Source organism: Apostichopus japonicus, chromosome 13 (assembly GCF_037975245.1).
Source record: "Apostichopus japonicus isolate 1M-3 chromosome 13, ASM3797524v1, whole genome shotgun sequence".
NCBI lineage: Eukaryota > Metazoa > Echinodermata > Holothuroidea > Aspidochirotida > Stichopodidae > Apostichopus > Apostichopus japonicus.
Window position 1 is genome coordinate 17,956,014 of NC_092573.1, and position 18,268 is coordinate 17,974,281.

The 18,268-nt window shown below is 36.5% G+C and overlaps 1 protein-coding gene across 1 annotated transcript in view; it reads right to left on the reverse strand.

Annotated features, from left to right (window-relative positions):
* Positions 1 to 3,200: 3,200 nt before the first annotated feature.
* LOC139979238 (sorting nexin-2-like) overlaps positions 3,201 to 18,268 on the reverse strand; it is a 42,055-nt gene continuing 26,987 nt past the window's right edge. The window contains exons 12-14 of the mRNA XM_071990007.1: positions 7,008 to 7,088; positions 5,984 to 6,055; positions 3,201 to 5,281 (exon numbers count right to left, since the gene is read on the reverse strand). Of these exons, the coding sequence (XP_071846108.1) occupies positions 5,231 to 5,281; positions 5,984 to 6,055; positions 7,008 to 7,088 (204 nt within the window). The 3' untranslated portion in view covers positions 3,201 to 5,230. The remainder of the gene's footprint in view (positions 5,282 to 5,983; positions 6,056 to 7,007; positions 7,089 to 18,268) is intronic.

Below are 18,268 nucleotides of genomic sequence, written 5' to 3' on the forward strand. Positions count from 1 at the left end.
ATGTGTACAAACTGTTGTTACCAAAATAACTAGCCAGGGCCCATCATAAATATGCATGAACCATTTGTAGCACACATCAGCATGTGTTTGCTATATACAAGTATACTAATCCAATTTTGAGATCATATGGTTTCCACATAAGTAACTGCAATTTGATATATAATCCCTCACCCGGTAAAGTCATCGTTAGGCATGCTATGAGCACCAAAAACAATTAGGTTCACCTACACACTAAAATTGGTAATGATCAATAATTGCCTTGTGAAGTTTTAATCATAAAAACTTGAAACCTAAATAATGCAAAGCCACACCTCCTCATACATACACATGTTATCAATTGCAAGACACATTAACATGTATAGGTGGTCTACCAATATCATTAATATACATGATATGCGCACCAAACTCAATAAGGTTAGGCTATATCAACTTATTATTTACCACCCACCCACAAAGTATGACATTGATCAATCATTCCCTTGTTGAGTTATCGTGCATACAAACTTAGGTGTCACACACATACACACACACCGGCGTAACTAAGGTTTCTTTGTATGCTTCCAGCAAGGAACCAAACCACTATATACTTTCATTTTGATTGCTTCACTTTGCAGTCTTGTAAAACTTCCGAAATCTTTAAACTTGTATAATTGGCGCTTATTTTTTCCCCTTAAAATATTTTGTCTATTTACTTCGTGTAGTTATGACCAATATATCCTAATGTATCTGTTTGGTTGTTTCACTTATAAATAGTGTTGAAATGCCCTCATTAAAGAAGACAAACAAACGAAGAAAAGTTTGTTTCTTGCCCTGTTCACTTTCATATTAATGTGTACAGTTAATACTATTTACTTGGCATTCCCGCAAATTACTATAAATATAATGATTTACGCCACCTTTTGATTTCGATACCTGTCGATGCTATTCCATGATTCCATAACAATGTTTCCCGTTATACTTGGCTTGACCACAGTCAAATTTTATGTCAATATTGGAATCAAAGTCGATCATTTTGAAATTTGCTTTTTATGACTATGTGTAATTAATACGTGTGTCTGGGCGATGAAATGTAGATATAAGAATGGAATAAATTAATTATTACAGATATCGAACTTTCGTTTTCATTCATCAAAACCCATTTATTCTTGTTTTTCACCTATTTAGTTATCTATTTTTGTTGGTTACCAGCCTTTGTGCCTTTCAATAATATTATATTTTAAATAACTATTCTATACTGGTTTAGTCCTCAGTTTTAGTGTTACTTTCTTGTTCTGTATTAATTAGTTTTTGATGTTTTAGTGAATTTTATTATGTTAATAGCGCATTATCATGTTTTCTGGAATTGTTGCGCTTTCTTATTTCCTTTTAATTAAAAACCAAGGAGAGTGGCTTAGTTTGATCAATTGCAATATTATCTTGAGCAATGGTAGGTTTGGTAAACCTTCAGACCAAAACACACAAAGGACTTCAAGGTCACAACTGATTCAGACCGGTATTATGGTCTGACCATGGAGGTCTGTTTTACCTCCATGGTCTGACGAATTGTTACGACTTCTCATAACTATTGCAAAGATTGTGTTCAAGTTATCGTACTTTTTGTTACAAGACAACAGTATAGTCAAAAGTTTCGAGAAAACTTTGCAAAGGAACAGTGAAGAAGATAAGGTGGCAGGCTGTTTCAAAAAGAAATGTTTGTTTGGAATGGAAATAAAGAAACATGAATTTTAATTAAGGATAATAGCTTCCGGTGATAGAGGACTCAAGGGTATTTGATCAATAAAGCAACATATTAAGAGTAATGAGCCCAGAAAAACGAGACTTGTCTTCCAGGCTTGTAAGCAATCATTCCTCCCAGGACAGTCTTTAAGGGAACTGTATCCATTTTTGGAAATGAAAATCTGTTTGCTTGGATCATTTTTGTCTGACTGTATGAATCATCACGACCTTTGGGACAATTTGACGCATTTTGCCGGGGACAAGTTAGAAGGAAAAAAATCCGGGTTCACGTGTATATAGCCCTTTTACAACAAATAGTCGAGAAATGAAGGGGCTTGAAGGGGTGTCTGGCAGACGGCAATGATTGAATTAGCTAATCTGTAGAAAGTGCGCCAGAATATGCCTGACCTAGGCAAACTGCCAAAGGGAAACTCGCAGTAGCACCTTGGTGTTGCTACTCGTTGTCACCTCTGGTGAGCCTCTGGTGGTAGTTGTAATATACACTTGCAAAAGTATTCTTGTTTTTCTTTATTCCCCTTCTACCGAGACAGTTATTCATCTCAAATTCTTCGAAGTACCTGCAAATACCAGGGTACACAAAATGAGCGCGATGAACTTCGTGAAAAGGCGAATTCATTATAATCCTAATTTGCGAAAGCATAAACTTAAATGTATAAGATAACTTTGCCATTAAAAGAAAAGGATTCGTGAAGAGTACAAAGTCAATTCTAAATTTTGGGGATTTTGACGATATTTTGCCGAACTTACTTTCACAATTTGTAAATACGATGCAACTGAGAGGAACTGCTAGTGTCTTTTCCAAAGTCAACAAAGTTATTTTAAACATCAATCATGCCGTTCCACGCGACCCCCCCCTCCCTTCAAGACTGCGATTGACACCAGTTTTTTAACGACATTCAATCACAAACCATCCCCTATTTTAAAAGACAGAATATTTCAAGAAGTATGTTTTATTACAAGAAATGCAAATCTGATCAACTGACTTAATGAACTAAACCACAAGGCAGGTCCGGACGCATGGGTAGGTTTCTCTCGTGCAACGGGGTCGTTAACACAAACTGCGCCTAATGTCACAACACAAATTGTTGTAGTAGCAAAGTGTATCATCATGTTGCATTCTAACGCCATTCATTACACAAATATTAACCTCTCCCCTGCAGAAGATATTTCAAAGTAGAAGGTCTACATATTCTGTAAATGCACTTCCTCACAGAAAATGCTCTTCTTCATTAATTTTCATTTTGTGACGCCAGTAAGAAAATATATTCCTGATTTATCAAAGTTCAATTCACGTTTCGATTATGTCTATCATCTCAGATTTCTTCAGAATTTCCTATCTTACTTTTGTTTCAATCACCAAAGCTTCAGTTTATCTAGTAGGTATTTGAATAGCACAGCAACTATCATAACCAAATATAAAGGGAGTACTGACGCCATAAAAAACAATATTACAATTCTTCAACTACAGTTTGTTAATTTATGCTTTTTCTGTTTCCCATTACATTGAGATAAATTGAGAGTGTGACAAGTAAAATGAAAGTGAGAATTAACAAACCTCTAAGTAACAATACCATTGTAATATATGAACACTAACTCAACAATTTAAAGTGTCTTCACATAAACAATCTTCCTGTATACATGTCAGAATCATGAACAAAGGAAGCTACAGTATGTAGAACTCTCGATTTTTTTTTTTAAATATGATCATATTCTTACAACTTTATTTTTTATATTTCTGTTAAGGCTGCATAAAGTAGGTAAGATAATTCTCTCTAGAGGTTATACCTCTAAGTGATTCACATGCATTTTGGACAAGAAAGTGAACAAATCATGATAATTTCATTGAAGATTGCATAAAAAATACAAAATATGATTTGACAAGTGACATTTCACAATAGCTACATGCTCAAAAGTATATTTAAATCAATAACAACACATTTTATGGTGTAAAGGTAAACTATGGAGGGCTAGAATGATGAACGATGTTAATGTCATCTTATTTCCTGATCAAAGTGCAATGCCATCCTAAACACTCATGCAATGCAATGCTAAACACACATAACTGTATGTACATTTTACCATTTATGAAAGTGAAAACTCAACTTGCTGTTTACTCAGTGTTATCAGACAAATGTTTAACAGACAACACGTTCGATGAATGTAAACTTAAAATCTGCAATAAAAGCCTGCTTTGTAAATCAGATTTTAAACTTAACACCCACAAATAAGACTTTATGACCATATTTCAAACAGTATTACATACAATACCTTCATACTGACATATCAATTCAGAAATGTTTATCAAGTTTACTTATCAGGCATGAATGTAACTTAGCATCAATGGTAAGCGATCCAGTATATTCTAACATTACCTGAAAGCATGAATAATTGAGGAATAAAGTCAACCCTATTATTTATGGTCTTGAGGTATTTCTTAGTAGAAGCTGATAAATAGCCAGAAATAATAAACACATCCTGAACATTAACAACAGTAATACACTGATATAACATTGATTTGTTGGTCCATCCTGCAAGACAAACCAACAACCCTGACGACAGGTTGGTTCTAACTTGTTTATTGTGACTGATCATTATTTGTACATCACCAGAAATAATAAACACATCCTGAACATTAACAACAGTAACACAATCATGGTCCTGGATATAACATTGATTTGTTGGTCCATCCTGCAAGACAAACCAACAACCCCGACGACAGGTTGGGTTCTAACTTGTTTATTGTGACGGATCATTATTTGTACATCATAAAGTTTGGCAAAACACAACCTTAGTTATTTCATTAATGTCCATTTTTTTAAAGTTCTTTCCTATTCAGATAAACTATAAACTTGAATAGGAAGTTCAGATACATAATATTGCAAAAGATAATCAAAATATACACCAGACTTTTTGCTGTTGAGGCAGCACAAGATATCATGTGTTTTTCCAACGAAGTCCTCTGAGACTTAAATAAGGCATATCAGACAGCTCTAGACATATATCAACATGAAACAAAAACTGATAAAACAACAACTTCAATGATTTTTGCTTGTACATAAAATCAAATCAAATCTGTTAATATTCCTTATAATCATACTACAATGACTTTATTAGTCATGATTTATAATCAAGACATTCCTATGTAGCTTTCATGTGGATGACTCAGATTAACCAATCATAAACAACTCTGCGAAAGAGACTGACAGTATTTCATTCAGTCCCATGCAGTGTGTCGTTCTATGTAATCTGAGGTAAATTCCTGCATAAACATAGGTATACCTAGGTAAATAATGTTGGATCTACCCTGGGCAAAGACAGTCACTAGCATATTGTGTTTTTTAATAAAAGGATAATAAGAAAGGGAAAAAGAAGAAATAACAAGTCTGTGACAAATGCAAAGTGAACATGATTTGTGTTTAACTTTCTCATGTAAGAAAGGCCTTTGTGTGAGTGCTAGGACCAGTACCACCAAAGTTTATGTAAATTTAATCTGCTAAGCTATAGCTTTTGCTTCTGGCAGGAATGCTTCCCAGTATTGAATAAGCTGTGAACGATAAAATAAACAAAACAGAATCATTAACCAAAGAGCAGGTACGTGAATGAACATGTGCATAAACTTATCATTAAAAGAACAATTACACCGCACAAAATACTAAAAATAGAACCCTTCAATGCATATGAAACTATTATACATCTAAGCATTGGTTAAACAATTGGCTCATTTTGATTTAATTATGAGATATCAGAAAAAGGATTCTCTGTCATTTGGACTAACGAACTTGAATCTTTGTGAACCCTCACATAAACAGCATAGGTAATCCATATTAGTATATATAAAACAAGATGTTCATTTTTAAGTAACTTGTAAAATTCTGAAAAATTACCAATGCAAGACTAGTCATGTAATAGCTACAATCAACATGATTATACTTCAAGTGTAACTCCCAGAGTGAGAGTTCTAACACAGATCTGCATTAAGATGTTGTTTTGATAACGTCAAACAGGAAGAAACTAGCATGCTAATCTTCTAAGCACTTTGTCAGTCATATGGAAAGACAAACTCACCATATGTATCTTATACATTAATACAGCTGAAGCCAGTAAAATGATTTTTCTGCTTGTTTTGACTCATCTGGTCTTAGTCATTTCCAGTGACTCTTGAAAATTGCAATTTTCTAATTTTGTCCTGTTTACTATTCTGCTTCATGATTTTCTTCACTAAATGACAATATTTGTTGCACGTTACCTTTTGTTGCTTCTCCATTAACGATTCCAAATATTTGATAATCACTGATCGGAAGTCTTGCACCCGATTGGTCTGTACGTGAAGACAAAAACAAAAAGGCAGATGACTCACATAAGTTGAAACAGCAGGTTGGTGGAATATATTTAATTTTGAAAGCAATGTTAGGCTAATAAAAAAACACAGCTACTGTAACCCTGGAAAACAATGGTCATGCGATGTAAATAAGGCAGTTTAGTACCATACAGCAAAATGTTTGAACCAATACCATTTTAAATTGACTGAAAGTGTATATAAGTGATCAACAGTTTACAGTACTTAGCAACTGCAGTCATAATAAGCAGCTAAAAACACATTACTTTGCAACAGGTAGTAGGGGCTTTGCATCAATCTCAGACAATCATTTGGCTACTACACCTAATCGGTGAAATATTCAACCATATAAAAATAATAATCATGAGGTGAAGTTCATGTTTGATTTATGAGAAGATCGGGGCAATGTTTCTACTGTATATGTAGTGGGGCTGTGTAGTTTATACAATACCAATGTACTCATATTCAAAGTTCATATACAAACAAAGTTCATGCAAGCTATCCGTGTTGAATTATCCTGTTTATAAGACAAGCGGTCACATAAACAAACATACTGTACCCATGCCATTACAATAGCAATGTAGCATGGATTCCTTTTGCCCTTGGCCAGGAATCAAAAAGTTCAAATGCATGTCCACAATCTGTAACATAATCAGTATGCATCTTTTTTTCACCACAAAATTAGGCAAATTTGATGAGCGTTGACCAACTTGATATTTAAATTCTAGGTTGAGGGTAATGTCCTCTAAATGATCACAGGAAACCATGAATGTTGGATGATTCATCTGATAAACTGCTTCAGATTCCAAGAAAATTAATCAAACCTAAATGGAAAATAAAATAAACATTCCTTCATTTCCACCATGAAGTTATTTAATATCATCTTTCCAAAGTGACAGGATTAGCTTCTACCGTAGTACGAAACTACACTCACCTCAAATCTATTCACTTCTCTGCGGATTGTCTTGGAAATGGCTTCAAACTCTCTTTGACCCTTCTCAACTCGCTCTTGCCACTAGACAGATAAAACAACAGTAATTAAAACTGTCAGTTAGATCATTTCCTGTAGGATGTCTAGATCACAGACATCACACACGGATAGGAAAAAGAGGTCGAGGCAAACATTCTGGTAATGTGATACAGTAGTGCTGCAGTAATGTCAAATGGAATATAGAGGAGACATGTACTGCAATATCATACAGGGTTACACTTCTTCCTGTTCTCAATTTCTTGCAAGAATCAATTATTAACAGCTCAATTTCACATTTAATTAAATACACATGCTGCAATAGTTGGACTATCCTTATTTGCTGCATCACAAATGTGGGCTAATTTAGTAATTGGGTGTAGTCTGTAAACCCGGCATGATTTGTCTGTTGCTGAAACTTGTTAAACTTCATTGATTTGATGCAAGATTACTGTAAGGCTGAGGACCCCTCCGGTACATATGGCTGATGGTACAGTTCTTCAAGCAATCTACATACATGTATGTCTCTATGAGGCACCAACGTGGTTGCCCATCTTTGGTTTAATATATGGATGATGCATCTGTCTACGTCTCCAGTACATTGCAACTTAAAATTATGGAATACTCCAATAGCTTGAAATGCTTCTCATCATAAAATTTCTTTTAATATTTTTTATTATATTCGGTAAATGAATCTTCATCCTACATATATGCATATATGATTAATCTTTTAAAATATTGATTATACTTACACATATAGGCTACATACAGAAGTTCACATAATCCCCAAACCGCAGTCTAAGCACTGCATCAAAATACTAACTACTCAAGTTACAGTGGCACCATACTTGCAGAAGCCAAGTAGGTAAATGTGTATAAAGGGATACTTCAACAATGAACTTTCATTAAAACTTATACTTTAATTTTAGCAAGCATATTAACAATTTACTATATATTAAATAAAAATTTATTTAATCCAGTATATTTTCAGCAATTGTTACAGGCAAGATTTTTAGAATTTCCAGGTGCTACAGTAAATATTGCCCGCCTCAAAGAATTGAGGAGTGGTGTAAATGTACTAACAATCGCATTCCTCAAGGTTGTAGAAAGTTTCCATTTGGTGTGTGACTTCAATTGTAGGGTACAGCCCATGTGCTACGATGTCCCAACATTTTCCATGTACCCAATTGCAGGCTGTTCTAGGGCATGTAACTCATACGTACAGTGTGTAAGACCAATTCAAGCATGGGTTGAGTTGATGAATAAACCAAAAATAACATTTCTGCTGTATCTTAGCCTTAATGTTTTTAGTTTAAAGACAAAAATTAATATTAATTGTGCCATCACAGTTGCACACCTAAAACTAAAATGACAAGGCCTGTTGGTGCTGTATGAAAAACAAAACAAAAAATGTTCAAGCTGCTATTATACAAGGGGAACTGTCATTATTTTCAATTAAATAAGCAAACAAAAGCCCTTAAAGTTCTTGACACAAATTTAGCACAACCAGAGGCAATTCATATTGGGAAAGACACAGCTAGTGTGAAACCAGTATTTTCTGTTATCATGTGTGTGTGTTACTTTGCCTTCACAGTATATCAGTCAGCTACATACTGTACTGTACCTAACTGTTTTTACTGTGCAAGCTCAGTTTGAACTTAGTGCAGAACTAGTTTCATTTCCAAGGGATAAAGGGTTGACATTTTTGTATACATTAGTATCTTTAATATTTGTGTTCATTATTTGAACTCAAGGTACTATACTACAAGTGCTTGGATGCATTTGAAGAATAAAATTGCTCTTTTGTAAAATCACTGCTCAAGACTTCTGTTGCATTTCAATAAGTTTTACTGAAAAAGTTGTAACTAAAGATACAATAATGAAGTACTGTACTGTAGTAACTGTACCTACTGTAGCCCTTAACAAGAACACTGTTCATACTAGCCATTAACTAGAACAATGTGCGAACTAGCCCTTAACAAGATCACTGTACGAACTAGCCCATAACAAGAACACTGTACGTACTAGCCCTTTACAAGAACACTGCACTTACAAGCCCTTAACAAGAACACTGCACGTACTAGCCCTTAACAAGAACACTGTACGTACTAGCCCATAACAAGAACACTGTACATATTAGCCCTTAACAAGAACCCTGTACGTACAGTACTAGCCCTTAACAAGAACACTGTACGTACTAGCCCTTTACAAGAACACTGCACTTACGAGCCCTTAACAAGAACACTGTACGTACTAGCCCTTAACAAGAACACTGTACGTACTAGCCCATAACAAGAACACTGTACGTATTAGCCCTTAACAAGAACCCAGTACGTACAGTACTAGCCCTTAACAAGAACACTGTATGAACTAGCCCTTAACAAGATCACTGTACGAACTAGCCCTTTACAAGAACACTGTACGTACTAGCCCTTTACAAGAACACTGCACTTACGAGCCCTTAACAAGAACACTGTACGTACTAGCCCTTAACAAGAACACTGTACGTATTAGCCCATAACAAGAACACTGTACGTATTAGCCCTTAACAAGAACCCTGTACGTACAGTACTAGCCCTTAACAAGAACCCTGTACGTACTAGCCCTTTACAAGAACACTGCACTTACGAGCCCTTAACAAGAACACTGTGCGTACTAGCCCTTAACAAGAACACTGTACGTATTAGCCCATAACAAGAACACTGTACGTATTAGCCCTTAACAAGAACCCTGTACGTACAGTACTAGCCCTTAACAAGAACACTGTACGTACTAGCCCTTTACAAGAACACTGCACTTACGAGCCCTTAACAAGAACACTGTACGTACTAGCCCTTAACAAGAACACTGTACGTACTAGCCCATAACAAGAACACTGTACGTATTAGCCCTTAACAAGAACCCTGTACGTACAGTACTAGCCCTTAACAAGAACACTGTACGAACTAGCCCTTAACAAGATCACTGTACGTATTAGCCCTTAACAAGAACCCTGTACGTACAGTACTAGCCCTTAACAAGAACACTGTATGAACTAGCCCTTAACAAGAACACTGTACGTACTAGCCCATAACAAGAACACTGTACGTATTAGCCCTTAACAAGAACCCTGTACGTACAGTACTAGCCTTTAACAAGAACACTGTACGTACTAGCCCGTTACAAGAACACTGCACTTACGAGCCCTTAACAAGAACACTGTATGTACTACAGTAGCCCTTAACAAGAACACTGTACGTACTAGCCCATAACAAGAACACTGTACGTATTAGCCCTTAACAAGAACCCTGTACGTACAGTACTAGCCCTTAACAAGAACACTGTAAGAACTAGCCCTTAACAAGATCACTGTACGTATTAGCCTTTAACAAGAACCCTGTACGTACAGTACTAGCCCTTAACAAGAACACTGTACGTACTAGCCCATAACAAGAACACTGTACGTATTAGCCCTTAACAAGAACCCTGTACGTACAGTACTAGCCTTTAACAAGAACACTGTACGTACTAGCCCGTTACAAGAACACTGCACTTACGAGCCCTTAACAAGAACACTGTATGTACTACAGTAGCCCTTAACAAGAACACTGTACGTACTAGCCCATAACAAGAACACTGTACGTATTAGCCCTTAACAAGAACCCTGTACGTACAGTACTAGCCCTTAACAAGAACACTGTAAGAACTAGCCCTTAACAAGATCACTGTACGTATTAGCCTTTAACAAGAACCCTGTACGTACAGTACTAGCCCTTAACAAGAACACTGTACGTACTAGCCCATAACAAGAACACTGTACGTATTAGCCATAAACAAGAACAATGTGCATACTAGCCCTTAACAAGCACAGTGTACGTGCTAGCCCTTAACAAGAACACTGTACGTACTAGCCCTTAACAAGAACACTGTACGTATTAGCCCTAAACAAGAACACTGTACGTACTAGCCAACATTGGTTTTAAACATAGTTGCACGTAACAGTTTGATATGCTTTTAAAGACGTTTATATTTCAACGCAGCAGGGCTGTCATGCTATTAAGTAGGACACTGAGCTCTACTGTTCTCTGTTATACTGTAGACAAAGTAGTAGGTATAAAGTGCAATAATCAGGTGGAGACAGGTAAGGACCAATGTTAGTTACATCTTTTTCTAGTTTAATGTACATTACTCACATCTTTAATGTCAATAAAGCTGAATTTGAAGTAATCAAATGTGTCTTTATATATACTTACAAACAAACCAACAACTGTGTTGCAGTTAGTTACAGTGTGTCATATTTAAATCACAACTTATCACATGATGGATTGATAATTTGCCAGTTTGTAAACAAAATGCCATGATGGATAACCACAGGTATCATCAACCTTTATTAACATTAGGACAACAGCATTTCTGAATAGTTGGTATTCATCCATGGGTTAGACTAAACTGTGATCTCCCACTGCTTTGTACACAGGATAGTGGTTAGACTGACACCTTATTAAAAGCAAAATTCTGCAAATATTTGTAAGGAATTTATGGCTTATTAACCTTTCCAAACAAATTTTTTTCAAGGTGTAATACAGTACATTGCTTTTTTTTTTTTGGGGGGGGGGGGAGTAATTTTATGAGAAAGGTCAGCTAGAATACAAAAGGGGAGGTATACTGTACAGTCTGTACTGTACAGTAAGTGTGTGTGTACTGTTGACAATACAGATTTGACTAGTGGAACAGTCATAGTACTAGACTGTAGACAATGTACTGTATGTATCTGTGTGTGTGTGTATGTATGTATGTAGTTTATACAGTAGCTCTGTACTACACATCCTTCCTCACACACAATTCTTCACAAACTTCAAAGAAAAGTATATATGGGATTTTCTTTAAAGGCATTGAAGACTCGCCCCAAACCGCATGCGGCCATCTGCAAAAGTTAACTTTCTGTTGCTTGCAAGTGACATTTTGTTCGTGTCGCTACAAAATGCAGATAGTAATGAAACGTGATACCTTAATTGTTATCATTAGCTGGACCTGACATGTCCATCGTTGTATCGTTTCTACACTGTGCTGTGTGTATTGACCGCAGCTGTATGTACTGACTGTACACTAGTGTCTAATTACCGACGGTAGCAAGCTGTGTGTGTATTTTCCGGGATCGAAGGTGGTGTTTAACACTTCTGTTACACCTCTTCGAAACTAGGTCAAATTACCAGCATTAAACGTTTGTTTTTGCGCAATCTTCACACCATATATCCTCTTTTTTTATCCAAGGTTACGTAGCAAATGGTAGGACAAAATACAGTAAATTGGTTCATCAAAATGGTTGACATTTCTTCTTCCTGTTTTTGAGGGACGGTACAGGAAGGGATAGGAAAGGAAGAGAATGGTGTGGACATGGTGGGAGCAGCTTGGAGATGGGGGAGGGAAGGGGGAAGAGGGTTGGTGATGGGAGTTATACAATTCTTAGTTGTAATGACATACTTATATTGTAAACATCAACAGTAAAAACATGAAATGTTACCCAATTTAAATAGTTAACATACTGTACATGGGCTGAGCATTGTACTGTATACTTCAAAAGATCAAACATGCTATTGTCATGGTGATTTTGACTTTCATCAGTCTACATAAAGACAACAGGTACAGTAAATTCACAGTGTATACTGTATAGAGACATCTGCACACCACTCAAAGAAGCCTACTGTCTACACTATGTAGGGCTTCTGTATACAATATGTTGGTCTATTGGATACAGTATGTGGGCCTACTGTCTACAGTATGCAGGCCTACTGCATACAATATGTAGGCAGTGGCGTGGACAAGGGGGGCTACACGCCTGAAAAAATACCAATACAAACAGCCACTCAGGATCATGTATCCAGTGCATATTAACTGATCAAACAAGCTAGTGAGCTATACTATACCCTTATAGAAAGGTGGTTTCCAGGTACTGGAACGCCAAAGAAGATGTTAAAAATAAAACAATGCTGACATCATACAGGTGTCTCACATCATTGCTCGCGTCATTGCCTCGATACTCTGTTACATTTTGAATCAGGTTTTCACTTCTGGGACGCACCCTGATGGTCTTAAAACCACTAAAAAAAACAAATTTTCACGAAAGGAGACAATACTATCGCTGAGAACTACCGGCCAATCAGTCTATCACCCTAATAGTATTTCAGAAGCAATATTTGATGTCAGTTTGCATGTGGTTCGGTCATTTCAGTATGTTACTTGCCTGAAAGCCCAGTCAATCTTTCCTTTTTCTCCATGCACAATTTGCAGATTTGTTGAAAAATGTCAATGCCGGTGTCAAACTCACAAAAGATATGTCATGATATTTCAAAGTAACTTACCAGACTGTTTTTTTTTTCTATTTCACTAAACTATTTGATGACCATATCAAGACATGGGATCTCAAAATAAAGGATGTTGAAAAAACTTTAGAGCAGCTTACAAGGCCTGGGAATGTCATTTTCCAACGATCCAGGAGGCCTTTTTAGCTAAAAATCCCGGTACGCTGTGCGCCAACCCATGGTGGTGCTCCGCTTAGATAGTAACAAGACGCCCTCTCAGGAAATGGTCAAGCCCCCCCCAACGCCCCCCACTGAAAAAATTCCTGGCTACGCCAGTGTATGTAGGCCTACCGTATGTAGGCCTACTGTCTACAGTATGTAGGCCTACTGTCTACAGTATGCAGGCCTACTGTCTACAGTATGCAGGCATACTGCATACAGTATGTTAGGGCTATTGTATACAGTGTGTAGGCCTACTGTATACAGTAGGTAGGCCTACTGTATACAGTAGGTACTGTAGTATTTCTGTAGTCATTTAATTCCAAGGGGTTTGTGTTCAAAGCCTTCACAAAAGTACATCAAGATTTATACTGTAGAACTAGAAGACATCATTTAAATAAACTGGTCACTTAATGTATCTAGAGCAAAATTACGTCTGTGCTAAAACAGAGCAAAGGTTCAAAAAGAAGAAAAAAGAATACATAAATTTCTCAAAATTCTTTACTAGAATTAAGGTTGAATGACTTCCAGGAAAAATATTACCAGTGAAATAACAATTTCTTCTGCAAATAGTTAAAATGAAAATGTGACTTTTCTATATATCTGGTATTTGTTTTCTTTTTTCCAATTAGTCACGCCTACTGACATAAACCAAACCGCTCCAACCAGCAAAGATCTCCTCATCTAGCAGGGGGGGATATGCATATCAATTTTTTGAGTACACACAGAATCATTATTTATACATGAAACCGACCGTGATGTTAGACAGTCTGACTGTCTAACATGGATGGTAAAATTTCCTACCCATAGATGTTCTGGAAATTAGTGCAAATGTTAAAGAGTGAATATATTCAGGGCTACAGCTATCTGCTGTTTAATTAGTTATCAAATCATGTACATAGAACTCTACACATACATACAATGATATACAAACAATGACATACATACATGTACATACATACAAACACACATACACTGAACAAGAACTACAGAAATAGGATCCAGAATTATGAGGCAAATCCATCTGCGCTGCACTACTAAACTTGGAAAACTGAAGATTAGCAAAATATGTCTAAACCACAAGACATTGGCTTATTTGAGGGTACAATATTGACAGGGAACGATTCAGTGTTCAAATTGTATGTAGCCATTTTGAAGGCTCAGAAATAAGGGATAATAAGTACTTATGGGGGGTGAGGAGAAGAGGAGGGGGGTGAGGAGAAGAGGATAAGTGGTATAAGCCAGGAAAACATTTGTTCAATACAACTTCCAAAAATGTGAATAATGATGCTACTCTCTGCACATACTATATACAGCATGTGTACAGGATAGCATCATTACTGAATGTGTATAATGATGATACTCTCTGCACATACTATACAGCATGTGTACAGGGTAGCATCATTACTGAATGTGAATAATGATGCTACTCTCTGCACATACTATACAGCATGTGTACAGGGTAGCATCATTACTGAATGTGAATAATGATGCTACTCTCTGCACATACTATACAGCATGTGTACAGGGTAGCATCATTACTGAATGTGAATAATGATGCTACTCTCTGCACATACTATACAGCATGTGTACAGGGTAGCATCATTACTGAATGTGAATAATGATGTTACTCTCTGCACATACAAAGTACAGCATGTGTACAGGGTAGCATCATTACTGAATGTTAATAATGATGTTATTCTCCTCACATACTATACAGCATGTGTACAGGGTAGCATCATTACTGAATGTTAATAATGATGCTACTCTCCTCACATACTATACAGCATGTGTACAGGGTAGCATCATTACTGAATGTTAATAATGTTATTCTCTGCACATACTATACAGCATGTGTACAGGGTAGTATCATTACTGAATGTGAATAATGATGTTACTCTCTGCACATACTATACAGCATGTGTACAGGGTAGCATCATTACTGAATGTGAATAATGATGCTACTCTCTGCACATACAAAGTACAGCATGTGTAAAGGGTAGCATCATTACTGAATGTGAATAATGATGTTACTCTCTGCACATACTAAATACAGCATGTGTACAGGGTAGCATCATTACTGAATGGGAATAATGATGCTACTCTCTGCACATACAAAGAACAGCATGTGTACAGGGTAGCATCATTACTGAATGTGAATAATGATGTTACTCTCTGCACATACTATACAGCATGTGTACAGGGTAGCATCATTACTGAATGTGAATAATGATGCTACTCTCTGCACATACTATATACAGCATGTGTACAGGGTAGCATCATTACTGAATGTGAATAATGATGCTACTCTCTGCACATACTATACAGCATGTGTACAGGGTAGCATCATTACTGAATGTGAATAATGATGTTACTCTCTGCACATACTATACAGCATGTGTACAGGGTAGCATCATTACTGAATGTGAATAATGATGCTACTCTCTGCACATATTATACAGCATGTGTACAGGGTAGCATCATTACTAATGTGAATAATGATGTTACTCTCTGCACATACAAAGTACAGCATGTGTACAGCATCATTACTGAATGTGTATAATGATGCTACTCTCTTCACATACTATACAGCATGTGTACAGGGTAGCATCATTACTGAATGTTAATAATGATGTTACTCTCTGCACATACTATACAGCATGTGTACAGGGTAGCATCATTACTGAATGTGAATAATGATGCTACTCTCTGCACATACTATACAGCATGTGTACAGGGTAGCATCATTACTGAATGTTAATAATGATGTTACTCTCTGCACATACTATACAGCATGTGTACAGGGTAGCATCATTACTGAATGTGAATAATGATGCTACTCTCTGCACATACAAAGTACAGCATGTGTACAGGGTAGCATCATTACTGAATGTGAATAATGATGCTACTCTCTTCACATACTATACAGCATGTGTACAGGGTAGCATCATTACTGAATGTGAATAATGATGTTACTCTCTGCACATACTATACAGCATGTGTACAGGGTAGCATCATTACTGAATGTGAATAATGATGCTACTCTCTGCACATACAAAGTACAGCATGTGTACAGGGTAGCATCATTACTGAATGTTAATAATGATGTTACTCTCTGCACATACTATACAGCATGTGTACAGGGTAGCATCATTACTGAATGTTAATAATGATGTTACTCTCTGCACATACTATACAGCATGTGTACAGGGTAGCATCATTACTGAATGTGAATAATGATGCTACTCTCTGCACATACAAAGTACAGCATGTGTACAGGGTAGCATCATTACTGAATGTGAATAATGATGCTACTCTCTTCACATACTATACAGCATGTGTACAGGGTAGCATCATTACTGAATGTGAATAATGATGTTACTCTCTGCACATACTATACAGCATGTGTACAGGGTAGCATCATTACTGAATGTGAATAATGATGCTACTCTCTGCACATACAAAGTACAGCATGTGTACAGGGTAGCATCATTACTGAATGTGAATAATGATGCTACTCTCTGCACATACTATACAGCATGTGTACAGCATCATTACTGAATGTTAATAATGATGTTACTCTCTGCACATACTATACAGCATGTGTACAGCATCATTACTGAATGTGAATAATGATGCTACTCTCTGCACATACAAAGTACAGCATGTGTACAGGGTAGCATCATTACTGAATGTGAATAATGATGTTACTCTCTGCACATACTGTGTACAGGGTAGCATCATTACTGAATGTGAATAATGATGATACTCTCTGCACATACTAAGTACAGCATGTGTACAGGGTAGCATCATTACTGAATGTGAATAATGATGCTACTCTCTGCACATACTATACAGCATGTGTACAGGGTAGCATCATTACTGAATGTGAATAATGATGCTACTCTCTGCACATACTATACAGCATGTGTACAGGGTAGCATCATTACTGAATGTTAATAATGATGTTACTCTCTGCACATACTATACAGCATGTGTACAGGGTAGCATCATTACTGAATGTGAATAATGATGCTACTCTCTGCACATACTATACAGCATGTGTACAGGGTAGCATCATTACTGAATGTGAATAATGATGCTACTCTCTGCACATACTATACAGCATGTGTACAGGGTAGCATCATTACTGAATGTGAATAATGATGCTACTCTCTGCACATACAAAGTACAGCATGTGTACAGGGTAGCATCATTACTGAATGTGAATAATGATGTTACTCTCTGCACATACTGTGTACAGGGTAGCATCATTACTGAATGTGAATAATGATGCTACTCTCTGCACATACTAAGTACAGCATGTGTACAGGGTAGCATCATTACTGAATGTTAATAATGATGTTACTCTCTGCACATACTATACAGCATGTGTACAGGGTAGCATCATTACTGAATGTGTATAATGATGCTACTCTCTTCACATACTATACAGCATGTGTACAGGGTAGCATCATTACTGAATGTGAATAATGATGCTACTCTCTGCACATACTATACAGCATGTGTACAGCATCATTACTGAATGTGAATAATGATGCTACTCTCTGCACATACTACTGTATACAGCATGTGTACAGGATAGCATCATTACTGAATGTGAATAATAATGATCCTCTCTGCACATACTATACAGCATGTGTACAGGGTAGCATCATTACTGAATGTGAATAATGATGCTACTCTCTGCACATACTATATACAGCATGT